Below are 27687 nucleotides of genomic sequence, written 5' to 3'. Positions count from 1 at the left end.
TCCAATGAATCCACACAGTCCGACCCACCGACCGAGGGAGCGAAGGAAGCCTGGCGCGGGCATACGGCTTAAATCTCCGGAAAAGCGAGCGGTCAAACAACAGAAAGTGTCGAGAGGAGAAGTTTTGATGTCGGTGTAGCCGCGCTGCTTCTCGGCTTCACCTCCCCAGCTCGTGGAAACCAATGTGGGATAGTGATTGGAGTTGACAAGCCCGCTCCACTACTGTATCTACCCCCCTCCTCCTGCTCCTCCTCTCCTCCTCCTCTCCCGCTCCACACAACCAGGAAATCGTCGAGGTGTGCTTCTTTATCCCCGCTTGTGGCGACCCCGTTTGCGGGTGTAGATTCGTGTCTTTTTCTCCTTTTTTTTTTAATTTTTTTTTTTTTTTTTTAATTAATTTCACTAGTTTGATTTTCATAGCCGGGCTCCGCCTCTGAAGTCAGCCCAACTTGCCTACGAGGAGAGGAGCTCCACTCCGGCCGAACAATGAGGTGGGTAAAGCGGCTCAAATCCCTTCATCTTCATTGTTTCCAGGCTACATTTTGGGTTTCGGCTACTAGTTTCACACAGGCGACTGTTATTTTCTAAGCCTCTCCGGGCTCTGCCCTGTCGGTTAATCTTCCCGGCTCTTGTTTGTAACACACTAAATTGTGTTTTCCATTCAGAAATAAGTGGAGCTTCTGTCTGTTGTGGTTTAGTTTCAGATCCGGGGACACGCGTGATACTGTGTAGCGGGGTTGTGTGACCTTTGTTAACTTGTGTTTGTGCAGGGTCTTCATGAAAACCCAGTCCTACCTGTTTACAAGTTGGGGTAGTTGAGCAGGTCAGATGACAACAACATAGCCTACTTTTGTGTGTGGGTTTCAAACGCTCCTTGCAGACTGCATTGCTAAGATTTTCTGGCTGTATCAGCGTGCATAGATCTAAATTAAACCACTATCAAGCAATAAATACGTCATAGCTGAACAACTTCATTCATAACTGAGGTCAGAGGTCAGGTTTGGTTTATAGAGCGTAAAAAGGGATTTAGTGTCTTGCTCAAAGACACTTCGGCATTGGCGGATTCTTGCCTTTTTTTAAATGGGGCTCCTTCAGTTGCCCTGCTGCCCTAAATGCAAGAGCTGTTTATATCATGTCATGCATTCCTCAGACACATTAAACCTAACCCCGGTCAGCTCTGTTCCCTCCCCTCTGGGAGTGCAGAGGTTTGCACCAGCAACAAAACTACCGTGTGGAAAGCTCATGTCCACGAATTCCATGTCCTGTCGCAGCCTGTGCAGTTGGCAATTACATGCCTTGAAAGCCACCACACCTGGCTGATGTTTCTCCGGGCTGACACCCCCACCCCACCCCACCCCACCCCACCCCAGTCTTTCACAGTCAAACAGAATTGGTCAGCACAAGGAACAGCTTTTTTTTTTTTTTTCATATGAAAGCTTGATAGGTGTGTTTAATTGTGGACTGTTGGGGTGCTGCGGAGCCAGGTGGTGCAGGTCTGATAACCTGAGGGACTAGTTCCTTATCTCACATACTGCGCTGCCCTTTCTGTAACAATATATCTCGGCTCAGGCGCAAGGGTTGGTCCGGGCTTTGTATTTGTTTTGCACATATTTCTGCCTGCTAACTTTGATTACAGCAGGAACAGCAGGCACTTGAGCCGTCTGAAATCCTGTCACAGTAATACATTAAACATGCCCATCTAACGAGGCCATTAATTAAGTTAATGCAATAATCAGCAAAGATTAATGTGTTCGCATACTTTACGTTGTCTGCAGTATAGTGTGAAGTTCAGCTAGCTAAGCAGTGGAAGCTATGGATTTAGTTAAAGAAATGCCATCTGTTTTTCTCTTTTCGATACACCTGTAAGCATTGTTTAAGAGTTATTGTCTCGCGCACAAACACATCATGACAACACACTGCCCTGTTACTATGGTGCATGATAAAATATTTACCTGTCATAACAATAAGATAAGCAACCCGTTTTATTGTTGAATTGCTCAGCTGCAATTTAAAGAAATACTTCCCTGACCATAAACCAAGGCACCAAATAGACTGCATCAAAACTGCTGATGAAGAGCACGTACATGTATACACACACACACACACACACACACACACACACACACTTAAGTTAACTTAAGCGTAGAGCATTTGAGTCAATATTCAGATTTCATCCTACATCTCAAAGTGGCATCTCCTTGCAGCTGAAAAATGACATGTGGCTTAATGATTGTTGTGGTTATTCTTAGGCTACATCATCACTTGTATGTTGTAATTTTAAAATGGCGTTTTAAAACAAAAACAACCTCTGTACGCGCGATGGTTTTAGCACCATTTTCAGATCAAATCTCTGTCCATGTTAACACGCCGGAAAAACACAAATCGCATGACTATTCACGCACACCTATCAGATTCTGTGACCTGTGCTGATATTCTTACGCAAACCAGCGTAATAATAACAATACTCAGTTTTTCGCGCCTCCAGACTTAAACTCGATCCCAAAGTAAAACGGGGTCAGCAGCGTTTTTAATATCTCGGGTCTATGGTTAAAAAAAACTCCGTAGTTGTGTGGACACTATGTGTAATCATAGCAAAGTTTACTTGCTTTAAAATGAAAACATATTGATGTGGATGTAGCCTAAATGGATGCTGCTTTGACTGGCCCTCCATTGTGTCTGAAACAGTTCATGTCACCTTGTATAATAGGTAATGGCTGGTATGCAGCTCCGCTCACGTTCATTGTCATTTGTCCCTGTGGAATGAAAACGTTGACACAGATGTGCAGTCAGTTGGTCAAAAGTTCAACAATTGACCCAGACGAGAAAACAGTTCAGTAAAGCCCAACTTGAAGCTGCCTTTGCATTTCCAGTCTGTAGAAAAATTCTGCTGTTCCACTCTTGCAGCATTTCCTCCTCCGACCACCTTCACTGGTACATTTGTTGCTGTGATGCTTCAAAATGAAAATGGCTGTTTTGGTGTAATTTAGAAAACCTGCGGACACCCTGTGAAGGTTCTCGGTCATCCCGATCAATCGAAGTGTTCTTTGAAGGCAGATGGATTGTTTGAAGTTCTTGAAGCTATTTCCCCTCTTGTCCAACAGGCGTCTTCATGTCCCACTGACAGGTGTGAACTGTCGTTAACACAGCGAGAGTCACTCGAGGTGTTGGCTGTTTTTTTCTTTTCTTTTCATATTCTCCTCGTTACAGTAATCAATAACACCGACGGTGTTCAAATCATTGTGGCAGCATCTCAGGCTGTCTTCTTCTGAGGTTATGTGGCACAGGAAGTGCATCCATCTGCACCGTGATTCACTGTTATTGTCAGTGAGGTGACTCACTGGCTGGGTCTCTGACTAAAAGACCTGTCGTATCTGACACCAGCAGCATGGCTGCCTCAGGCTCAGGAATTACCACGCGCCATGACATCATACACTCACACAGACAGACAGGTGTAATTCGTATGCTTAGCACGCTGTTTAACGCGCGTCCTCAGCTCACTGCAGAAGCTCTACATGTGTAGAAGTGGTGCCGACGTGGGCACCGCCTCATGAGCTTATTATTGATCAGTCTTAAAAGCAGGGAAATGGCCTCCTCCTCAGTCTCCTCTGTGTCTCGACTCCAGCGGTTTCTCGGCTTTGGCAGTAACTCGACTGGAATGAAGCTCGAACACTGAACTTTGCAGTTTTTCTGTCATGTCATCTTCCTCCATTAGAATGATCAACTTCTTCACCCCTTGTCCCGACAGGGCCAGTAGCTGTTATTTAAGGCATTTAGCAACATAATTGAATGTAATGTCCATGTAAGGGTATAAAGATTGAAACTCATCGGGGGTGCGACAGCAGTACGTTCCTGCCACAGTGTTGTGTAATATTCGTGTGTGTTAGGATGCTGATTTTTCATGTCCACACTTGTTCTCCTAATTCCCTTGCACAGTCAAATTTTTCTCTTGAAGTCTGATATCAGTGGCAGAGGAAAGAGCATGTGAGCAGTCTTTGCTACTCAAATAGAAATACAAATATTTGTATAGATTAAGATGCATTCAGTTTAAACTTAAATATTTTTTTGGTAAAGCATTGTAAACCAACGTTGCTCTGAGCAGACAGAGTTCTGATTTGCCATCCAACTGTAAAAAAGTATCACGCTCCGTAGTGTGAACATTACATTACATTTAGCTGGCGCTTTTATCCAAAGCGACAAAACCCAGAACAACAGGAATCAAGAAAATACAATTGCTTCAAGAAAGCCACACTACAAAGTGCTATCAGTAAGTGCCATTTTAAGTGCTACTAAAGTTCTACTGTTCAAGGCAAACTCATAATACATAAGCGGCCTTTTTAAAATGAGTTTTTCAGCCAAGGACTTCCTAACATCCACACAAACCCCTGCGCCCCAGAAGCAATAACAATTTGAGGTAATTGGGGTGTGCTTGTGGGAATTCATATCTATAATGGATTAAGAATAATGGCTTTATTTCATGCATCATAAAGCGTTGCATGTTGATACACACTTCAAAAGGCTCCTCAGTGCGTCACTGTATAGTTGGTGTGACAGTGTGTCTAAATGATCACAAAGCGCACATGCTTCATCTCTCCAAACTCTCCATTATGAAAGTGGCCCTGCCTTGTGTTTGTCTCCCACAACACCCAATCACTGCCGCCCTCTACTCCTCTGAAACAATTTACCCCTCTTGGTCCTCCCACCTCCCATACCCATAAATAGGCCATTATGCCGGCCTGCCTCTTGGATGAGATGCTTTGCCACAGGAGTTGCTCAACATACAAAATACTCTATTGTCTCGTTGGTGGCAAATCCAGTTGGCTTGGTGGTGGCTGATGTTTTTTTGTCTTTAATTGTGCCCTGAGGCGGTGGTGTTCTCTCAATAGGGTATTTAGTCTTTTATGATCCTCTTTTTTTTTCTTTTTTTTTTAACACTTAACCTTTGCACTAATTAGTTTGTTGGTCATTTCTTCCCCATATTAAATAGTTGTTCATTGAGCTCAGTGTTTTGAAACTGATGCTGAAACTGTTGTCCCGGAAAATTTAAAGTGTTGTGGGTAGAAGTAATACTTCATCATCTCGTTGCCATTCAGTCCAAATCCCATTGATCAGTGATTCAGGTCCTAATGGTAACACTGCTGCTGCTGCTTAAGATGGAGAACAGGAAGTAAACATCTTTGGAGAAAGATCATTTTCCAAATAAACATTAACATGGCCTGACGCATCGGAAACCTCTGCTGTTGGTCGATCTCAAAACAACGTTGTGTGTGTTTTGAGCTTCAGTTGGAAATTGCCGTTGTGTTTGACTTCATTCACTCAGCCTGGCGCTGTGTTTATGTTTGTTGACTTCTGGCTGGGATTGAGGAGATTTTATGTCGTTTTGTTTTAACCAATCTAGAGTTCCAATGTTAATTAATCAATGAGTCCATTGCCAGAAAACGAATAGGCAATATTTCTGTAATTTATTCAAAATATGTGTGAAGAATTGTTGCTTTGTTTTCTCATATAATTATAGTTAACTGAATATCTTTACATCTCAGACTGTTGGCTGAATAAATGTCATGATGAAGGTTGTAGTCGTGGTTACCAGGGCAAGTTATCTTAACATTTTAAATTTAAGAAAGACTATATCTGTTTGCTTACTCGCAACAATCCGTGCAGCTGCACTGATCTAATCCACAGCTGTTGGTATTAAGTAAAGTAGCTAGGTGAAACGCGATGATATCACTATTCGTATCTGTCTACAAAGCTCTGCTTGAATGATTATTTTCCCAACCAGTGCGAAAACCAGGCTGCATTATGCACAAAGTAAAGTGAGGATGCATTTTAAGACTGTGAAGAGGTTTTTTTTCTGCCTTCCAGTGCAGTCCTCCTCCTCCTCCTCTTGTGCAGTTTTTCGAGATACATGACGGGTCTCTTTATTTCTAACAACTTTCTGTGGATTCTGGCTGTCTCGGTTGTTTCTGTCTCGTCATGTAATCCCAGACTGACTTAATCCTCTTGTCACTTAAGATATTATTTATGACCCCTCTTGCTGTATATTTTGGGTTGATGTCAGTCTTCTCATGCCACAGATTCAATTTGGGACCGATTAGACGTCTTCCTGATGGTATTGTGTGACAGACAATACTCTGAACATCTACAGAACTCAAAACTTTTATAAAGTACAGTGTGTGTGTGTGTGTGTGTGTGTGTGTGTGTGTGTGTGTGTGTGTGTGTGTGTGTGTGTGTGTGTGAGAATCACAATGGATTTGAGATGTGTGTCTGAAAGCAGGACAAGAATATTAGAATTTCTGTATTTTTAGCTCGTTTGATTTCTCCTGTGGGGAAGATCTGGCCATGGTCAGTGTGAAATCCAACACAACAAACTGCTCTACAGTGGCCCAGTGAAGTTAAAGAAACATCTCCACACCCTGTGGTCTTCTCTGCAGGAGCCAAACAGGGTGACATCATCCAAGCTGATGGAGCGCCTCGGTCTAACATTGTAGTGAAACCAAAGATTGTCGTGGTCAGACGCGCGGTAGTGATATACTGTATGGTCAGCACTGCTAATGGTTATAAATATATAGTAGGTTCATCTGGGGTCGACTGCTTAATGGAGCATAATGGATACTAGTTAGTATAAAAACAGCTTTATGGTGTCAGCCATTTTAAACATTTCTATCACTCAGGTCCACGGATCTGAGGATTTAGTCATGGAAGATGATGATGTATGCTGCTCTGTTAGTTAGACCCCTACCTGCTTTAGTCTGTTGTTTGGCAGCTTCCTCACATTATCAATAGGCACCGCTTGTACTCTGGATAGTAAGCAGCTATGATATTAGTCTCTGAAGAGTTTGACCCGATATTGACTCCAGGGTTATAAATAAACAGAAAAAGGACATACTTACAACAAGCTTTGTGTGTTTACTACTTCTGTTGAGGACTGAGCCATTTTCTGCATGGTTGGCATTTTTGTGCTTGAACAGTGATGCGCATAATCTTGTTTACTGAAACGGTTTGTGTTTTTTGTTGCGTTTGCCGTCCTGGATGCTACATGAGGCTCGCAGTTTTTCCCTTTCTGACCAATCTCCTGAGTCGTAGAGGCAGTCTGGTCTATTTGAGTGGTAAAAGTTGAGTTCAACAACTAAATTCGCAGATCGAGTGAGTTGTTTAAAAAGACGCCTGTTTGTTAAGGAGTCATCTGTTAAAATAGTTAATGCCCATTTGTGCAGTCATGGGTGAATATTGGCCTGAATGTTAATTGTGCATTTATGTTGTTTGGTCATAGTTTCAGTCATTAACAGAATAATCCCCACTATGTATAGTGGTCAGGTCATATCTGAGCTCAGTTTTTAAGTAAATGGCATCTGGTGTTGTTGAGGACAAAAGAAGACAAATGTGAGAGAATATTAGTTGAATTCTGCAGGTCTGCAGGGGCTGCCTTTGTTTTCATGTTTCATAATGTTAGTGGGAAAAAAAATAAAACTGTGTGGAAGAGGTGTGATTAGCCAAGAGTTGGCTGGTATAAGTGGCAGCTTTATCCAAGTAGCCACCATCAGCAAAGTAGACTAATTTAAGGTGAAAGTCCATGCACTCATGCCAGTGAGGAGCAGGAAGTATGAAGTTGAGACAATGGGTGTACAAGTGATGGCAGCTAAGAGGAGAGTTTTGTCTTCAGTGCATAACACTTCTTGGAAAAGGAGCCCTGCCCCCTTCTTGTCCTGAGTCAAGGAGGATGTGCTCCAACCTGTAAAAGGAATTGAGCTCAGTGAGGAGGACAGAGGTGAGATGGTTCCAAATATGGGCATTGAGTGTGCCAGCCCCCCCACCCTCCTCCCAACCCCCCCTCCCCACGCACACACATGCGAACACACACACACACACACACACACACACACACACACACACACACACACACACACACACACACACAGCCAGCCAGCCAGCCAGCCAGCCTCAGAAGCAGGAAGGAACAACAAAGTGAATGCTTTTGGCCAAACGTCTATTCAACACTTCCACAATGCTCTATACACGATGCCAGGCGAAGGATGAGTCAGCGCTCAAGGAATGCAGAGGAGTTTCAGCTGAAGATGTCCGACTCCATTCAGACGAAGATATCAAGAGGAAGAGTTTAAGAATAGCTGAGATAGCCTGGATGCCTGTTTCTGTGGGGCTGATTCATGGAGGCAGAAAGCAGTAGCCTGCAGCCAGTGTGGTCTGTGTGCATTTAGCAGCATGCTAGGGCATGTGTGAGATGAAACAGGCATAAAGAAAAGGATGAAGACAGAGGGAGTGAAGTCAGAGGAGCCATGAGAGGCAAACTTTTCTTGTCCTGGCATTAATCGTTGAAGTTTTACCATTTTTTAAAAACTTTTTTGATGAATTTAGCAGGATGATGCAGGGAAATGACATGTCTTTTTTTTGATTATTTGTTGTTGGTTTTTTTTGACTCCATCCTTTAAAGAGTTTTTGCTAAGTTATGTTTCTCCCTAAGTTTGTTCTGCGTAACGATCCCTTATTTATAATGTTGGATATTTTCAACAAAAAAAATCTTCCTGTTAAGATCAGAGGAGGGTCCTTCAGAAACATTTGCTTTAGTGTTAAAAAAAAAATGTCTGCAGTCTCTTTGTGTTCCTCATCCTTTAAGTAAGTGGAGGAAAATAAGATGCATCAAAGGGAAGTTTACCGAGACTCTGGATGTCGAGCTACATATTAACATTTATGGAGCAGTTGTATCTCACAACAGAAACTGTACTTTGCAGTTTGAAAGCTGATCTTACACCTCATGGAGAGACACTGAGCAGTTTTCACAGGATGCATGTAGTTCTTAGGGGTTGGTTTCAGAGTCATGTGCCGAATGTCACTGACCGCCACATACATGGCCCGAGGGTGACATGAGGACGGTATACAGTCAGATGACCAGGCCCAGCGTCGGCACGCTATTGTGTGGGCTCCCCTTGTCTGATTCAGCATCAGAGGTCAAGTCCTTTACCACCACCAGGACCTCACTTCAGTGTGTGATACTGATTAACAAGCTTTTTTAATCTACTTTTCTCTAATGATTGACATTTTCCTGTGATTTTTGGTTAAAATTGCAGATCAAGGATTCTGCAAACCTGTAAAATTGAAATGGTGCCTAAAATGATTATTTTAATGGGAAATCCGATCATTTGCAATTTTAGAACTCCCTGAAAAGCACATTGCCACACACAGTTCAAGTTTCAGATTAATGTACACAGAGTAGCATTCACCTACTGGCACATGCTGGGTTTTCTTATGTTGCCCCAGTTATTGCTTCCCTTTCTCACTTCTGTTTGCAGCTGTGTCCATCTAGAATGTGACTTTCCCAGCTTTGTCAGGTGTCAGAGTTTAAAGCGCTGCGGTGGAAAGAGAAAGTTTCACTCTTCACTCATGAATGAGCTCTCAATAAATTCACTACATACTACTACTACTACCAGCTTACCGTACTTTTGAGCCCCACGGTTCATTCTCTCGATGATAATAATTTTTTCTGGAAAATAAATTCTGTTGATCAGAACATTTAAAAATAGGAATTCATACGTAGCCAATACCTGAAAAACATACAGAAAACATTGTCCGTCTGCACAGGCATTTATATTGATGGCATTTTACAGAATATAAATATTGATCATGAGTGACCATCGTTTGTGAAATATGATCTCTTTTTTTTTTTTAATCAGGTCACAAACAGGGAGGAAGTGGTTTGGTTACACACTGACATTATAAAGTGACTTATTGTCTGTCTGGTCTCAATGTGACGTTTTATTGTAGGCAGAGAAGAAAATAAGTAATGAATCACTGTGTACTCATGCACTGAAGTGAACCACAGCCAACTGAGGTTCACTTGTTTGAATGAGACACCTGTTTGTCTTCTTATGTTTCATATTTTGCTGTGAGTGTTAAAGAGGCATAAAGCTGAATGGATGTTCTTGTTGGCCTGTCTGTATTGTTGGTCTCTGGTCAAGTGTTGTGCATGAGGTACTCCCACTCTCTGTCTGCCAGAGAAAGACATTTTTCCCTGAGGGCAAGAATAACTCAAAAAACCTGAACATCATTTAAAAAATGATAGTTGGCTATAGTTGTGAGGGGAAAAGGCTTTTCATATAGTGGTATTATGAACTCCTGAAGGACAAAGAAACCTGATGAATTAGGAGGGACTCTGATCCAGGTAGGATGCGGACATAGTGTCTAGACAGGGCTATTTGGCTTCAGTCTGTCTGGTCTCAGCCCGTGGACTGATGACTGTACTTTATGTATGTCGTTTTGTTTAATAAGACATTATCTTGATGCACAGGATGAACCCACCTGATATGAAGCATGTAATTAATCCGTGCAGTTATTCTTCACGTGTAAGTCAGGTCTACTTATCCCCGCACCATATATACTGCAGTATTATGCAAGAGATATCTCTGCATGGATGCCACCAAGAGGCATCGCTGTGCAGGTTTTATACATGTTATAATAGTTTGATTTGGAGAGAAAGAATGACAGAGGAATGTGGTGAGAGGGTCAGGTGAGGAGGAGGAAGAGGAGGAGGAGGAGGAGGTGGGAAGAGACGGAGCCGCTGGGCCTGACTGTACATGCCAGCACATTTGCAGAAAAGCTCTTAGAGCACAACCATATACAGACATTTCCAAGAGAGCATGTGCTCCAGCCGTGCACTGCGATTTCCTGTTAACCCCTCACTGACCAACAGGACCAAACCAAAGAGAGAATGAGGAACTGTAATAATGACAAGTGAAGCCAGCTGTGGCGGCTCAGCTTCAGTAAATGAGCAATTTGCATATCATCCTGGTGGTCATGTCCCTTGCGCTTTTGAAACGGTTGCTCCAACTCTGGAATGCTCTTCCCCTCAATGTACGTTTGGCAGTTTCAGTTGACGCTTTCAAAAGACGTTTTAAGACGCGTCTTTTTCAGATTGGCCTTCATCTCACCTCTTGATATGTAGTGCTTTTATTTCAGTGGTCTGTTGTTGTGTACTATGATTGTAGGTTGCTTTTAATATTGTTGTATTCTGCTGTTATTTCTGTTGTGAAGCACTTTGTGACTTCGTCTGTGAAAGGTACTATATTAAATATACTTGCTTACTACTTACTTGATTAAGTCTCTTGAGGTATTTTAAAGGTTGGTGGCACAAATCCCTCCTGCAGCAGCCAGTCAGTCACCCATCTGTGCTTAAGAGAAAACCCCTTAAGTCAGCTGGTCACTTGGTCAGCTTCAGTGTCTGCACTAGTGGTGGTCTTTGTCCAAGGAAGGACGGGAATAGATTGTTTATGACAGCGCCTGTCGTGGTTTATTCCAGTACTGAAATACAGTCCAGTCAAACTCAGTCGCAAGACGCCTGCAGCCTCTTATACCCACTGGGCCGGGTCAGCAGACACGCGTGTTGGCAGGCTGACAGGTGGGAGGGTGTGTGTGCAAGTCCATCTCTAAATGCGCGTGTGCCACACACGTTTTTAATGTCTCAGTGTCCGTACTTCCATCAATAATGCAGCTGCTCACTCTCAGTCTCACTCCTGAGCCCTAGCTTTCTCTGCCATTAAATATGCATCCCTCTCCCAGTCCTATGTCCTATGTCTCCGTCCCCTCCCAGTTCCCATAAGCCCTCACTGCCCCGCACCTCAACAACATGCTCAATGCAGATGAGGTCAGGGAGCATTGCAGTGCTGTGTCTGATGTAGGATCTATCCAGCCATAAGTGGCTTTAACTTGAAGTGATTGATGGGCGGGCCACTGCTTATTGAAGGATTTCAGGCCAAAGTGAAGATTGGTTTAAGTTTGCCTGTTCGTCCTTGTAAAACCCTTTTCTTAATACGGTGTTGTTAAAATGGTAATGTAACTTAGTTCTTGATGGGAAAATATCCAAAAGCAAATATTCAAAGTAGTGCATTAACAAGCCAGGAATGTGTGAATTTGCAGAAACTTTGTCAAACTGACCATAAGGATTTTTATTACAGTGAGAAAAACATTCATGCAGATATCATAGAATTGTAATGAACTAATATTGGCCAACTTATCGGCCATGACAATATATCTGTATTTAGCGTAGACTGATTCATGTCTTAATGGTAAAGTCTCCATACAATGTCAGAATGAGTATGTTAGGATGAATAAATGTCCGAGTATTGTCTAAACTCAGATCTCGTCTTATGACGAGCCTCGCGACTGGTAGGATTTAAAAGTATTTGTAATGAAATGTCAAGAAAAATTTGTGAAATTTTCACATTAAAAATTGAGACATATAAATTATTGGACCCCATGCTAAAAGAGAAACTTATTGTTGCCAGATTTTTTTTCCCCCTAACTATAGAAAACATACTATAAAACTATAAACTATAAAGTGCAGGATGTGTAGAAATCTCAACAAGGCAACAGGTTTCCAAAAAGCAGAGACGAGAAAGTCCCAACCAGGATTCACTGTGGGCACTATTATACAAGATGTGTGCCAAATAACACAATCACAGGAAGGCGTTTTGAAGTTTCTAAATTACACTTTTTTTTAATAATTGAAATTTAACCCAAAACAATCTGCTGCGTTAGCAAATCAAACTACCCCCATCTGTTACACAGATGGATTCCAGTTAAAGTTGCTGGCTATTTTTTTTTACCAGAAATACTCCCGTTTATGGGGATATTTGTCGCCTTAAACATTTTGGTCGTTCCTGGTGGGAGAGCAGCCAGCATCCCAAACACTTTATCCATCATGAAATCCTAATTCTTTGCTCAGTGCGCTCTCTTTTCTTCCATTTAGCTGTAAGCAGAAAAGTAATTTCCAGTTCATATAAGCTAAATTTAAATGTTATCAGCATGTAGGAAAATATAGGACATGTGTAAGTGTGTGTCCATGCATCGATTGTTCAGGCTGGAGCAGTCCTTATTAGGCAGTGCTGGCAGCAGGAAGTGGGTTGTGGCTTTAGTGCTGTGTCACAGGAAGTAGCAGATTGTATCACGGGTGGGACAGATGGAGGGAGAGGTGGAAGAGATGGATTAGGGGAGAGCATGAGGGGACAAGTAAGGAGAGGAGGGGGAGGATTGGTAAAAAAACAAAAACAAAGCTGACAGTCAGCCACCTTTTGTGCCTCTGCGTTCTTGGCCCGCCTCCTAACTCCTCTACTTACTATCAACAGTGTATTTATTGGGCATTGGTTTGGTTTCTCCTGTCTAGAGACTGGCGATAGGGCCCTAAAATACTTTTGCAATACCTCCAGGTTATTTCTGCGATAAAGATATTGTTCATGACATAACACAAAAATAATTTGATTATTAACTTCAAGGACACACAACTGCATCAAAAGAAGCTTTATGTCAGCATAAATATAACAGTTTATCTTCAAATATTCAGTAAAAACTAAATGATCTCTGTTATCTAGAAAGATTCAGATTCTGTATTAAATCTATTTCAGCCATGCTTGTTTTTACTGTTATTCATGTACCACATTATCCAGTTATGTTTTATTACAGTTCAACATCATTATGTCAGCAAGCCAGAAGATTGCCATTATCATGATATGATTTTTTTTTTTATGGCATTGAAAATGATGTCGATATTGTTGTGAATGATATAAGACACCCTCACTTCTGTCTTATTTTGATTTCCTGCACATATGTTTGAACACCATATTTGATATTATAGAAAAGTGGTGAGTGCTATAATAAATCCTAAACGAATGATTATATGTAAAGGTCTACCTGGCAAACCAGTATGCAGTATACATTTTAAAAGTTGTACAGATAGATAGATGAATGGATGCAAACTATGTGTTTACTGCGATTTATGGTAATGTTTCTTTGTTCTCATCCCATTTGTATGTACTGAAAACTTCCTAAATATTTCATGTCGGAGGTATTTGTACTGGCAACTTTTGCTGTGGTTTAACAATATGGTAATTCTGTCCACAAGGCTATTTATCTTTGAGTCTCTGTCTGTAATGCAAATGCACACAATGGTTCTCAGTAATACCTGAATGGTGCTGTGTGTTCTGCCTGGGTCGACCTATAAATACATGTTTTGTCACTGATTTCAGAGCACATGTTTTCTTGCAAAGTGTGGAGGTGGAGGTTGATGTGGAGCAGGAGGAGGATTCCAGTACCTCGTCTGTTTGGCGGAGCTCGGCACAACTTCCTGTCTTTGTCGGTCTCCATTGTTGTCTCACCTCTCATCTTGTTTGGGATCAAACTAATCTCTGTTTCTCTAAGCAGAAATCAACACTTTACTGCATTTTCCTTTTTTTTTTTCTTTTTTTTTTTTCCCCACAATTGCATTTACTTTTACTTTACTCCATGCACAGACACTTGCCCGACACCATCTGAAGCTCAAACACATTACTAGTCAGGTGCTGCCTAATATAATGTGTGTTAGATTCCTAGCATGCATAGACATTGTGGGTCAGTCAAAATGAGGCCAGGCGAGTCTGGAAGGACTGGCTCTCATCTCTGACAAAGTTTTGTTTATAACGGAGTGTTTTTCTTTCATTTGTCCATGCGGTGTCTCCCGTTCCGCCTCACCTCCCTCTGGGTTTCCTTCTTCAATTCCAGCTGCAGTCCCCACTGAATGCTACATTAAAGATTTTGGGCAATTTGATCATAAAAAAAAAAAAAAAACAGGTTTCACATTATAATAATCAGCCTTTAATCTGATTTGGTAATTTAGTACATAAATTGGTTTACTTAAGGTCTATTTTATGTAAGAAAGTGTTTGATTACCAAAACTGACGTTCAAGTACATCACCCGTCACTGAGTCTTTGCTGTTGGCCTCTAACTGTGGTAGTCGGTACCATATAAATTCCAACATTCTCTACAGAATTTATGGTCTCTTTTGGTGCTTTTGGTACCATAGAGCTGTGACTCCCAAACTGCTGCTGGTGGTAGTCGAGGCTCATTGCTGAAAAAGCCTAACAATCGGAATACAACTGGCTTTAGTCCAAAAAAAGTGTGACTTCATTTCATATATTTACAGTAAACAGTTATTACATACACAGATCCCTTTTCAATGATGTAAGAATTAGTTCATCTAAATGTTTTACAAATAAAATTTGCCTGTGCTCATTGACATTGTGTCTGATTGTTGGTATCCGCAGTGGGAAGTGGTACTGGGTAAATTTGTTTTGGTACATAGTGGTACATGGTCTGAAAAATCTAAAAGCTCCTGTCATAGAGAAACAAGTGTGTCAGATTTTTTTTTTTGTATTGACTTATCGTTTCTCGTCACACTCCTACATGTAGCCATGAAGATCTATTTTCACTGTAGACCTTCATTACTCTCATCAGAAAAAGAAAACACAGTTTGTTGGCTGAGGTTGCAGTTACTACTAGCAACTACTGTGGTTTAATCTTTGCAAAAGCTTCTTCCTCGTCTCCACAAGGCTTGATGTAGGAGACGTGTTGTGTGGGCTTTTGGAGGCGCAAATGAAAGAGAACTATAACTTGATGCTTGGTTACCACATTAAATCATCAAATTAAATCAAAAATGTTCTAAAGGCTCGATTAATATTGTCTTTTTTGTTTTTTTCCCCTTTGTCTTCCAGTGAGTCGAGTATTTGCCAGGCTCGGGCCACTGTGATGATCTATGACGATGGCAATAAGAAGTGGCTCCCGGCAGGCGCTGGACCCCAAGCCTTCAGCAGAGTCCAGATCTATCACAACCCCACCACCAATGCCTTCAGGATAGTGGGACGCAAGATGCAGACAGACCAGCAGGTACATCTGCCAGCTTTGGGCAGACACACTTTGTGTGTGTGTGTGTGTGTGTGTGTGTGTGTGTGTGTGTGTGTGTGTGTGAGAGACTGTGTGACTGTGTGACTGCGTGTGTGACTGTTCCTCAGGAAGTGTGAGTCGTGTGTGTGTAGTTCATTTGTAATGTGGCCTGTGGGCGGCTGTGGTGCCTAAGGGTGTCTGAGTAAGCAAGTGAGACATTCTATCTTTGCAAGTGCCCGTTCATTCACGTGGAGATTGAGACTGATTTTATTGCTTTGCCCTGTATATGCTGATGTAACAAACATTTCCCTTTGAGGGATTAATGAAGTATCTATCTATGGAGAATATTTACTGAATATACAGTGAGGGGTTTATTGGAGAAACTGTGTACTAGCAAGACACTTGGTGCAAAACAACTGACACTGGTGGTCCAATAAACTGGTGACCTACTGAACCATTACACCGATTCACTGTTTTTACAATTTCTGCAGAAGCAAGAGCACATCACATGAATGAGATAGGGTGCATTTGATTTGTAGTCCCGCCCATGCAAAAATTTGTTGCTGCTTAGTTGTTTAAGAGAAAGCGAGCAATCAAAACATACATTTAATTAAGGAGCTTTATGTCATGACAGTGGACAGCTTGCTTTTCTTTTCTTTTGCTGTTTGCCATTTTAAACTTTGGAGCATTTTGTAGCTATTAAGCCAAACCCTTTTCATACATTTACTATGTGCAGGTAAATGTACTCATTTACCTCACTTGAAAAATAGGCCCAGAATACTGTATTTTGAATGTAAACCTGTGTTTTAATTCCGTTCACTCTAAAAGCACCTTCAAATATTGTTAAATGATATTGGCTACAACTCTAAAGACAGCTTTGAATCTTGCACGCATACACCACAGGATGGGGATTGCGCTTTTATTTATTGCTTCACCCATAATGTCGACTGGCAAGGGATACACATTACCACTTCCTTGTGCAACATGTAGTGTTAATTTTGGGTGTGACGTTGGCAAAGTGAGGATGAAAATTGTCCTTCAACCGTGAGAAGCCATATGAATGTTAAAAAAAAAAAGGAGAACAAAGATGTTTCCTTATCGCTATCACCAGATTGTGACTCCCCAGCAGATAAAGGTGGGCAGATTTCAAGTTGAAAAAGCTGGGTGAACTGAGTTTGGGTGGGTCTATTCTCGACTGCTCGCCTCAGTGTCTCACTCCTTCTTTAAACATTCAGCACTCTGAAATGTTCCCCAGAGTCAGGTCTTAAAGTGGATGATGTTTCCTGTGAGATAGTTAGCCTGTTCAACCATTTCCTGTGACAGTTTAGGAAGAAGCCTGATAGCCAATGAGGGATCTCTATATTTGTGTCTGATGGAGACATACAGCTTGGTTTAGGCTGCCGGGTGATGAGAGCAGCAGGGAGCAGAAGAGAATATAGGGTGGCTGTCTTTTCTCTCTGCTTCCATGTTCTCCCCTTTTCCTGCCTGTTCTCTCTCTGACTGTCTGCATATTGAGTCCCGCTTTGTTGTTAGTGTCACTCTTGTGTTTTCAATTTGCTTTATGCATTCTGATGTGATGGAATGATTTAAACAGCCCTGAAAACTCAAGTGGAACCGTGCTATGAAGGTTTTCCTGCAGGCATTGTAAACTTTCTTCAATTTTTACTTACGAGACATCATGGCTCCCTCTTTCATCCTGATTCTTCACGGGTTTTCTGGTTACATTCATTCACTCATGTCTTGCCTTTTGACAAGATTGTAAAGAGCTTTGGAAAATACCACTGACTGCAGCGGCGGCTGAACTTGCTACCATCTTTGTTCAGTGCATGTTGCCCCCTGTGATAGTCACCCTGACGGGGTCTCCTCTCGTTGCCTCTGCTCTGTGGAATCCAGAAGCTGTTAAACAAATAGTGAACTGGTGTGTCAGCACATTCAAGCAACCCACTCAAACCCAGAACATTTTTTTGTTCCTGTTTCATAGGCTTCACGCCACCTGCTGGTTGGAATATAAACCAGGATAATCCAACACAAATAAAACCGACACCATAATTTATTCTCGAGAGCAGATGTGGGTTTGTGGGGTTCTTTAATCGTTTTTCCAATTTTCTAGTGGAAGAGAAAGCTCCCAGAAGATTCCCTTTTTTTTTTCCTTGAACTTTTTCCTCTATTTATTTTAAACTGACCGTTTTGGATTTGGTTTAATATTTGTTCTTAACTTTCTCCATTTTGTTAACAAATCACTATAAATAGTTGTAATCAAAGGAATCCTTGTTGAATTAATCATCCGTTCTCTTCCTTCCTCAGGTGGTTATAAACTGTCCAATCGTAAGAGGTCTCAAATATAACCAGGCTACACCTAATTTCCACCAGTGGCGGGATGCTCGACAGGTGTGGGGACTCAACTTTGGCAGCAAGGAGGATGCTACTCTATTTGCCAATGGCATGTCTCACGCTCTGGAGGTCCTCAACTCCATTGCAGATGCAGGTAAATTATTTCTCACTCGACTCCATATTACATCAGCATCTGTAGCGACTTCATGGATTTTGCTGTTTGCTTACCACTGATTGGGAGTTTCTCCGTACAAATGTGATAGACTTTCAGGAATCAACTGACATTCGCTCATTTTCAAAATTATATGCAGAGAAGAACAACATTGTGAGCAAATTCCTCAGTTTTGTGGCAAATCACAGCCAGGACATTACGAATAAAACACTCCTGAGTTTACGTTTGTTTTTTTAGTTTGTTGTCAATAGACTTATCCAGAAAACAGCACTGTGTCCGGTTAATATTAGCACAAGTTGTAAGAGAAGTTGCCAGATTTGGCACACTCCCATTTTGTGCCCTCATTAGGCAAACAGATTAAATATATCCTGACTAACATTTAGTTTTTGCTGATTAATTTCTCTCAGCGTTAAGACAAGATGACTTACTTAAGAGAGATTTCCTGGAAAGTGCATGCAATTCAAGAGAAAAACATGACTCATCAAACCTTTAACACAAAGACAGACAAATTAGTGGTCTGAACAAATAAGAAAACATGATGCATTAGCACCGGTCATCCTGTTGTTTCTCTGAAAACTGCTTTGTTTTGTCTTGTGTCTTTTAAAAAGTGCTGTGCTGGGTCTGGGGTTGGTTTTGCACAGTATTATACAAGATTTGTAACCTTTGGTTTTCCATTAACCAAGCAGCTTTAGGCAGTGTGAATTTGTTCTCTCAGATCATACGGTGTCCAATAACAAATGTTTTCTAGGAAAATATTAAGCCCGACTCATTTCCCTCTTCATAAGTAATGATTCTCCCACATGTGACCGGTTGATGTCCTGTTATACTGTTATATCCATGTCTCCCTCCAGTGTTTTCTGCAGAAAATAACAGTCTTGTTCATTGAACAAAAATGTGATTAGAGCTGTTGTGCTTGTTATACTGTCACAGCTGGCATAATATAATTCTGAGTTAATGTTTTATGCTTATTTTCGGAGTCTTTGTTTACACCATCTGACCTCGTGGATAACATCTGATCCTTTGCATATCTTGTGGTGCTGAAACATGAACGAATTAGAAAATATAACACTGTTCTGTAAAAGCTTGATTGGTGTACACCACCTGGTTTAGTCCCTCTGTCACATCATGGCTGTCTACACGGTCCACAGACTTTGTACACTCAGCAGCGTGGGTAGAAAAGGTGTGGATGTCTATAAATACAGGTCAAAGAGCAACTGTTGAGGAACAATTGCACCTATTCACAGCACCATCTAATACCATGTCCCTAAAATATTTTTTGTTAAGTGTGTTTTCTGTCTTGTGTTTTGGCAGGTTATGCAACCCTTCCCCGCCCAGTGTCAAATGGACCTCCTCCAGAAGAGCTTGAACAACAGCGGAGGTACCTTCAGACTTCCTCTCAATGCAATCTACCTTTATTGAACTTTGATAATTGTTATAAACCACTGGCCGCACTTAACTGGTGCAGCCCTTGTGTGTCCTCGGCATTAATCAGCAAAAGACGTTTCCAGCTAATAATTCCAAAAACATTGAGATTTATTTGGGGTTTGCAGACAAAATTTAGCACGTTTTTTTTTTTTTTTTTTCTTTTTTCAACAAACTGTTTGACCACTTAAGTGAGTGTACTGAACTGTTGGGCCCTGTGAAGGTGTTCCCAACAGAAGCAAACTATCCCCAGGGTTTAGTTGCATAACAATCAATACAAGTCAGGCTGTCTTGGCTTTGCAGGAGTCCAGTTGGCACAGGTTTACACACATGCATATGTAGAGGATTGGATGGCATTAGCCTGATACTGCTAAACCCTCAGTCAGCCCCTATAGGTTAAAGGTTAAAAAGACAGCACGGTGGACGCCTCTCGCATCAACGTAACCTTCTCTTCATCCATCCTTATGCTCCTTCAGCCAGACCTGTTGTGGTGACTCCCTGGACGTCTGCATAGACAAGGCATTAACTTTGTAATCTCATTTAGATTAAAGGTGATATACTGCACAGTCGGGGAGGCTTTGTGATTGGCCATAGGGTCTGTGAAGTTACTGCTTCGGCTTAGGGAGCTTTTAAAATCCAGCATGGATGCAGACGTTTGTAGATGTTATTTGTATTAATGCTTTTAGGTCCGTTAACATTCACAGTATTTACCAATATCAAATGGTTGTGGAATAAAAGCAAAGTAGCAGACGTGAACGGGATCTCCACTCACCCTTTCCTGGGCACACTGCCTAAGCTTTAAATCACAGCGACTCTGACTTTGTGTGTGTGATTATCTGCATGTATGTGGACCTGTGCATTTATGAGTGGATGTGTACATTTGAACGTGCAGTGTTGTGTATACAGCTGTTGTGAGTGGCAGATGTGTTGGGGGAGAGGGGAGGGAGCCGTACCGAACAGAGGCAGCTCGAATTAGGCCGCTTTGTCCAGCTGTGGACTTTGCAGTGGTAGGCTAATCAGAAGTGGCGGAAATCCGTCTCTTGTCCTTTATCCAAATTTGGTATATTGAATAGCATTCCTGAATGCCAAACACTATAATTAGATGGAGTTGTTATAAAACAGTGGTTCGTGCATAAATAATCCAATAATCTATAGCCCATTAAGGTGGGTATGGCTGAAAGCTGGCATTGCTTATTATGCCTCTTAAGCTCAGCTTCACTTTATGGTTAGCTAGTACTAGTAATAACTCTCATCTTAAATGATATGTCCTCTTAATCCACTAATTCATTTGGATTAAACAGATGTGTTTGTTTGTATACAGGTTGGAGCAGCAGAGGATGGAACAGCAGGAACGCGAGCGACAGGAGAGAGAAAGACAGGAGCGGGAGTGGCAGGAAAGAGAGCGACTGGAGAGAGAAAGACAAGCCACTGCAGGTCAGGAAGCACCTGGGCGGCTCAACATAACTGCACAGTCTTAGTAGTTTCCTCATAGGTCATTATTTTTTTCAGGTAATTGTGCCGCACCAGTTTGAAGCTTGTCAGACTTGTGCGATCTACACCTAGTGATTCAAAGTGCTGTGATGTAAATTAAGAAGAAATATATATATATATATATATAAATATATATATATATATATATATATATATATATATATATATATATATATATAGTGTTGTGATGTAAATTAAGAAAGTGATCAGTATCAGCTATACTGAGCTATATTTAGCCCTATATTTTTTAATATACACACACAGACACTTCACCAGCAACAACCAAAAACATGCTTTGATAATAAAAACAATTTTAAACTTTATTTCAAAATGTTGTCTTAGCCTGTGTCCTCTGTGTTACTTCCTGACATTAGACGTGGGTCAGAGCAGCAGTTAAAAGATTACAGTTTGGTCCAGCAGAATTTAGACACAGACTGTCGTAGAGCTCTGAGGTTCTACAGTGGCCGTTAGGGACGGCCCGAGCCGATCTCAAAGATCAGTTACTGGCGGTCGATCAAGGCATTTTTAAGTGATCAGTATCAGCTATACTGAGCTATATTTAGCCCTGATCCTTTGTGTTACGTCTGTTGCACGGGTGTCATAAACAGAGAGCACAATTTGTTGCAGGATGCGAATGTTCAATCCGGTAACTGTAACAAAGTTTAATTGTGATTATTATTTGTCGTGACTGAATGTTAAGGCCAGCTCACACCAAAAATTGGATTTGCTACGAGACGAGATGTTTTCAAGCGTCGCAGGGAAAAACTTGACTCCAGCTGATGGTGTCACCTGCAACTGAGCTTGTCAAGTCGCCACTGGGCAGTTTTAGACTCTGAAGCACGATAGTGTTTTTTCTGCTTATTAGAGGAGACGGCAACTCCTCTAAATAACAGAACTGCTCTGGAAAAAGATGGACAAATTGACAGAAGAGGGGGGAGCTCTTGTCTTAAGTTCACAGCATAAATTTCCATCAGCCCACTGGGTACTCTGTTAAATAACCCAAATTCTCAATCACTATCCTCATTCATGTTTTAAGACGCTACAAATAATATCCAGCTACGAAGAAGCCTGAAAAGCCGGTCGTTAACACAAAAACGTAAATGTAAAAAGCATAGTCATTACAAAGAGTAGTTTACTGTGGAGGTGTCTGAACTCTGTTATTTTGTTTGAAAAACAACATTAAAATCAGTGCTACACAGTAAAATTGTCATTATAATTGTTTTTTTGATTACTTTGTTAAAAAATATGAATACAAATATAAAAGCATTAAGGAACAGCTTGAATGTAGGCAATTTTTACTTATTTCTTTAAAGACCTATTCATATGTGAAGCATATACTTTGGATTGACTTGAATAATTTTATGAAGTTGAAGTATGCACTTTACAAGTATTGGATCGTGACTCTATCGGCAGATACTCAATATTAAATTACTTTAATCAGGAGCATTAAAACTTGATGGTGACATCCCCAGTGGACATCTGTGGACATGATCTAGGACTACGGTTTTGGATTTCACCTCCTTTTTCCCACGATGGTCAACTTCTGTCTTACCTGCATCAATCAGTCATTACTGTGCATCTTACTTGTCCTATCTAAATGTTTTTTTTTATTGGTTGGTGATGTTCCCTTTCTCTCTTTAGTCCATATTCCTCCAGCTCCACCGTTGGCCCCTGGAGGCCCCGTTCCTCCACCGGCTCCCCCTCCACCCCCTGGCCCTCCTCCAGCTGCTGCTGGCATCCCTCCTCCAGCTGCCGTCATCCCTCCACCTCCGGGACCACCTCCCTCAGGACCACCTCCCTCAGGACCTCCGCCAGCACCGCCCCTGCCCGCTCCTGGAGGAGGAGGAGGAGGTGATGGCATTGGCGGTATGGGAGGAGGAGGTGGGGGCCTGGCAGCTGCCATAGCAGCAGCTAAACTCCGCAAAGTATCCAAGGTGAGTGGGAATCAAGTTTTAAAAGTTACTACAACTTCATAGCTGCTCTTGAAAGCGAGATTAACATAATGGACAATTGCTGAGTCCATTAGGTGCTTTGCTAATGATACAGATCTCCTGCTGTATTGATCCAGTCCGAGTTGTTCAGACTTACAGAGCAATGATACCGTCTGTGTTTTTGGTATTTGCTGCCCTCAGCAGGAGGAAGGAGGCCCTGCAGCTCCAGCAGGCAGAGCTGACCCCAGCCGCAGCAGCATCTCCTCTGGTGGTGGTGGTGGGGGAGGGGGGGGGGGAGGTTTGATGGGTGAGATGAGTGCCATCTTGGCACGAAGGTGGGTGACATAAAAAGTTTGAAGTTCCATAAAATATTCCATGCCCATACAATTTTAATATTAAGTAGTTTTGATCTTCATTAATGGCCTTTTGATTAATAATTCTGTTTAAAATTCTTTATGCATTGTGTTCGACTAACAAATTTGCTGACTCCACTGAACTCCATATGGTATAACTAAAAGAGATTTTTTTTTTTTTTTTTTTTTTTTTACATCAGGAGAAAAGCTACAGACACTGGAGAGAAGCCACCTGCGAAGACACAAGACAATGTAAGGCTCTACTTTTGTCACATTGTTTTTAAGTATCACCAAGTAAATAAAGTGTTTATATATGTGAACAAACAATATAGATGATGGATAGCTTAAAAAATAGAAATAGGTTGAGGATGACTCACTCTTAACAGAAATCTCTGGTCTTTTCGAAACAGGATGATTCAGAGCCTCAAGGTCAAAATGGTGAGAGCTCAACAATTTTATTGGTAGCATGCCACCTACATTCTTTCTGATATTAAACTTCTCTAATATACAGAGTGAAAATCAACAACTCGTATTTTTCTTCGTTCTCCTTCTCAGACACCCTGAGAAGACCTTGGGAGAAATCCTCCATGACCAGGTAATCCTCCATGCAGTTATTTCCATGCTGCCGCCATCAGTGAATCGGTAACCTGTCCAGGTGTCTTTTATGTTTTAACTCGCCTGACAAATAGTTCTCCATCACTGCATGTGCATTTTTGTGACCATGTGTACATCTGTGTTTGCCTGTGGACCAGTGTGCTTCTTGTGTGTCGTCCATTTTCATTCTAAGCGGCGAGTGTGTGTGTCTCACTAACAGGAATAACTCCATCCCCAAGAGCATGGACACCACTTCCACATTGTCCCAAGGTTCCAGGTATACATGCTGTCCCATTCACTCGTGACTTTAGCTCCCCTCCCTTTTCCTCTTTCCCCCCTCAGGCTGGTGCAGCTTCACTGCACCCTGTGTACTGGGGTAGCATATTTTACAATTGATGGCACCATCTAATGGATCAGAGAATAGCATGTACCCAAGGGACGTGTAGATGCTCCACCTGAGCGTGTTAATCTCTGATAACAGAATAACAGGATGGAGGCCTGGCGGTGTGATTGAAGCTCATTTTTATGTCAGTTTTCTGGGCCGTGGCTGGTGCTGCCCTCTTGTGGTAAACTACACCACTCTGACACTCCACAGCTGTCTTTTCTGGATTATTTTATCTAGTGTAGTAGAGGCATGTGATTGCAGCTGCAGTGGAAAAAAAAATTGTGGATTAAGTCCAACCAGTACACACTGGGTAATGTGCACGAGCTAGATTTATTTAAATGTATATCAGTGCTATCAATGTATGAATTATTGGAATCTTCAAGGTTGATATTGGCTCAGAAAGGTAAGTTGATGAGCTCAGATATATTGACCCTCATTGCATCTCGGTGTACATCTCTGCATTGTCCATTCAGTTTCTTCATCTGTCTTGCCCTACAGGGATGAGCTTGATTCATAGTCGCCCTGTCAATGCTTTTTTTCAAACATGGACATAAGATATTTCTGTTTGTCTGTTTCTTTTCTTCTTACAGGGCAAAGAGTGCAAGTAACAATAATGATGCAGGTGGAATGGATGACTCGGATTTAGAGAAAATGAAACAGGTGAATTCTCCATCAGCTTACTCTTATCAGTTCTGAAAGAAAAGAGCTTGAATCTGGTTGACCGTGACAACATCCACTGTAGCAACTGGGTTTCAGTCAACTTTTTTCTGCGAACAGATTTTTTTGAATGTCATTTAGATGATGAACACATCAATCTGGACTGATGTAGTGTCTTCTGTCACAAAACAGTGAAAATAAATGAGTCATTCTTCCAAAATAAGGTTTGTCATATAATTAGTTATGCTACTTTTGGCAGTAACTAGTAATGTAACTAATAATTTTTTCAAATTAAAAAATATAATTATAATTACTGAAATTTAAGAGGGCTTATTACTTTTGTTTCGCATGAAAATAGTACTGGACAACTTCAGTCTATAGGAGACAAATGCAGCCTAAACCCCATAAACTCCAGCCCACCCAGGGAGGAGAGTTGGGTACCCAGAGGTGCATGGAGGGTGACCAGGGTGAAGCTGCCACACCGCGCTGAGTTTAAAGTTATACGTGAATGGCCCGGGTCAGGTGTCACTCGACGGGGACCACACACACCCCAATGTCAAGGGAGGGAGAGGGTGGGGGCTGCACCTCTGCTCCACGCTGCCAAAAGTTGACTGGGCGAGACCTTCTGCAATCTGGAGACAGAAGAGAGAGCGCAGCTCACTCGTCCAGGAAGGAAGGCAGACTGGCAGGCAACAAAATTACGTTGCATTGCAAGAGAAAAGGTTACTTTAGTGAGTCACAAATTACGTTTATATGTAATACTTGGTAGTGTCACTGTTTTTCGAGAGGGTATTTGTAACTAACATTTTACACATTTTCAGTAACTTTCACAACACCGGTCAGAGGAGAGAAACCTGATTACCGACCTGCTGCATGTATCAGTAGATTTACCAACCCAGTCATTACAGTCAATGTAAACACATCCTCTGATCATCCAAATAACCTGGTTTCTCTGAACTCTATCACCATGACTGAGAGTTTGTTCATTTTTCTGCAGGAGATCTTGGAGGAAGTGCGGAAAGAGCTACAAAAAGTTAAAGAGGAAATTATTGGAGGTGAGATTACCTTCATCTAACTGTTAATCTTGCTTCAGTATAAAGTATTTCAGGTACTAACTGCGTGTTTCTCGTCTCTCCTTCCACAGCCTTTATTCAGGAGCTTCAGAAGAAAAGCACATAGTTCTGCTGAGTGTCAGGTGTAACGGAGGGATGTGATAGATGGAGGTGGTTGAGGCCCGGTGGGACCTCTCCTCCACTGCGCCCTCTCATGTAGCCCAGGGATTTCTCTTTTTCTCCTACACATTTTCTCTTTTCTCTTATCTCTCTTACACAAACACATGTGAGCATACTTGCTTATTTGTACAACATGCATATTCACTTCATGTAAATGGTAACCCAGGGAACCTTCTCGCGTCGCCATCCGGCACTTTTGACGATCACTCACCAGTGTTGCGGCGGTGATCCCCTCTGTACCATCTCTCTCCCCTGCTCAGTCATCCCGTCCCCCCGTGTCCTCCATGTGTTCTGTTCATCTGAACCATTTCAGAGTGCATTGCTGCCGCCACAGTTGCTCTTCCGATTTGTCATCATCACCCTCTTTGCTGCAGAAGTCCTGCTACTTGTGTCCTCTCCCTTCTACTATCAGACGCACCATTTACTGATAGAGCAGTCTTCAGTATTCAGGGACAGTGTATTAGTCATATTTTAACTGTAATATCAAGATGCTGGCATGCTGGGATCATTTTCTCTCTTTCTCAGTTGGCAAAAAGCAGGTTATTCTCTCTAATGGTAGTTGGAGGTTGAAAAACAACTTGAATCGAGGAAGGAGCAGAGAACCCATCTCCTTCACTACCGCTGTGTATCTCTTGTCAAGTGGACTTTAAGCTCCCGGCAATGACTAAGAACTGAAACGGCACAACCCAAACCTCCACTGCTGCAACATAGAGATGTTCGAGGAAGAGGAGACAAGCAAAGGGAATCTGATGGACAACCCCTGAGTGCTGTGAAAGAGGAGTGTGTTGTAGTTTTATGATGTGCGAGAAATTTATTCTCTTTGCATTGCACTTGTTCCAGAGGAAGTGTGTCTGTGTGCCACACTGCCTTGATAGACAATTCCCTCTCACTCAAAATGAGATATTATTTGTTGGCCAGTGCAGCGGTCCGACTGTACACTGCGCTACCGCTAGTTGTTTTCTTCCATTCTAGCTGTTTTCTAATTCTTGAAACATGAAAAATGGCCATGATGAGGTCAAATAATTTGGCCATGACCAACTGCCTTGAGAATAAATATATAAATATATATATATATATATCTATATATAAGGAAAATATATATATTTGTTTTGAGGGAAAATGTTAGCAAAAATGAAATGGTGTTTCTATTTTAATTGAAATGACTGGTGAATGGGGATTTCATTTTCTTTTCTTTTTTTTTTTTTCAATGATTGTTTTCTTATGAAATGTTATTTTGGGTTTACTGTTTCTTTTTTCTAATAGAGTCTAGGCTTTTTACACTGAACTATAAAGAAAACAGCTTAGAGACACTGGATTAGAAATGCCTTTATAGTCGAATACAGCTGCTTCTTGAAATGCACTGCTTTGTCTCGGGTCATCTTTTGTGTCATTTTGTAAGATTTATTTGAATTTAGACTCACAGGT

General features: G+C 41.7%; 1 protein-coding gene across 4 annotated transcripts; it reads left to right on the top strand.

Moving 5' to 3' along the window:
- vaspb (vasodilator stimulated phosphoprotein b) lies at positions 1 to 27622 on the top strand. Of its 4 annotated transcripts, none has more exons than XM_069147666.1 (15): positions 1 to 296; positions 421 to 491; positions 15526 to 15697; positions 17999 to 18179; positions 19509 to 19575; positions 20941 to 21053; positions 22752 to 23044; positions 23243 to 23376; positions 23595 to 23646; positions 23805 to 23832; positions 23950 to 23989; positions 24209 to 24265; positions 24964 to 25033; positions 26028 to 26085; positions 26175 to 27622. In XM_069147666.1, the coding sequence occupies exons 2-15, from the start codon at positions 487 to 489 to the stop codon at positions 26207 to 26209; spliced, it is 1305 nt and encodes a 434-aa protein (XP_069003767.1). In that variant the 5' UTR covers positions 1 to 296; positions 421 to 486; the 3' UTR covers positions 26210 to 27622. The 4 variants fall into 4 exon arrangements, with proteins under 4 accessions (XP_069003767.1, XP_069003766.1, XP_069003765.1 ...); XM_069147665.1 differs by having other exon boundaries at positions 407 to 491; XM_069147664.1 differs by having other exon boundaries at positions 1 to 491.
- The last annotated feature ends 65 nt before the right edge of the window (positions 27623 to 27687 follow it).

Source organism: Embiotoca jacksoni, unplaced genomic scaffold (assembly GCF_022577435.1).
Source record: "Embiotoca jacksoni isolate LCO1_2020_lvr unplaced genomic scaffold, fEmbJac1.0.p SCAF_14, whole genome shotgun sequence".
In the NCBI taxonomy this organism is placed as follows: Eukaryota; Metazoa; Chordata; class Actinopteri; family Embiotocidae; genus Embiotoca; species Embiotoca jacksoni.
Note: the sequence above shows the minus strand (reverse complement) of the source record. Positions and strands in the feature narration are given on the sequence as shown.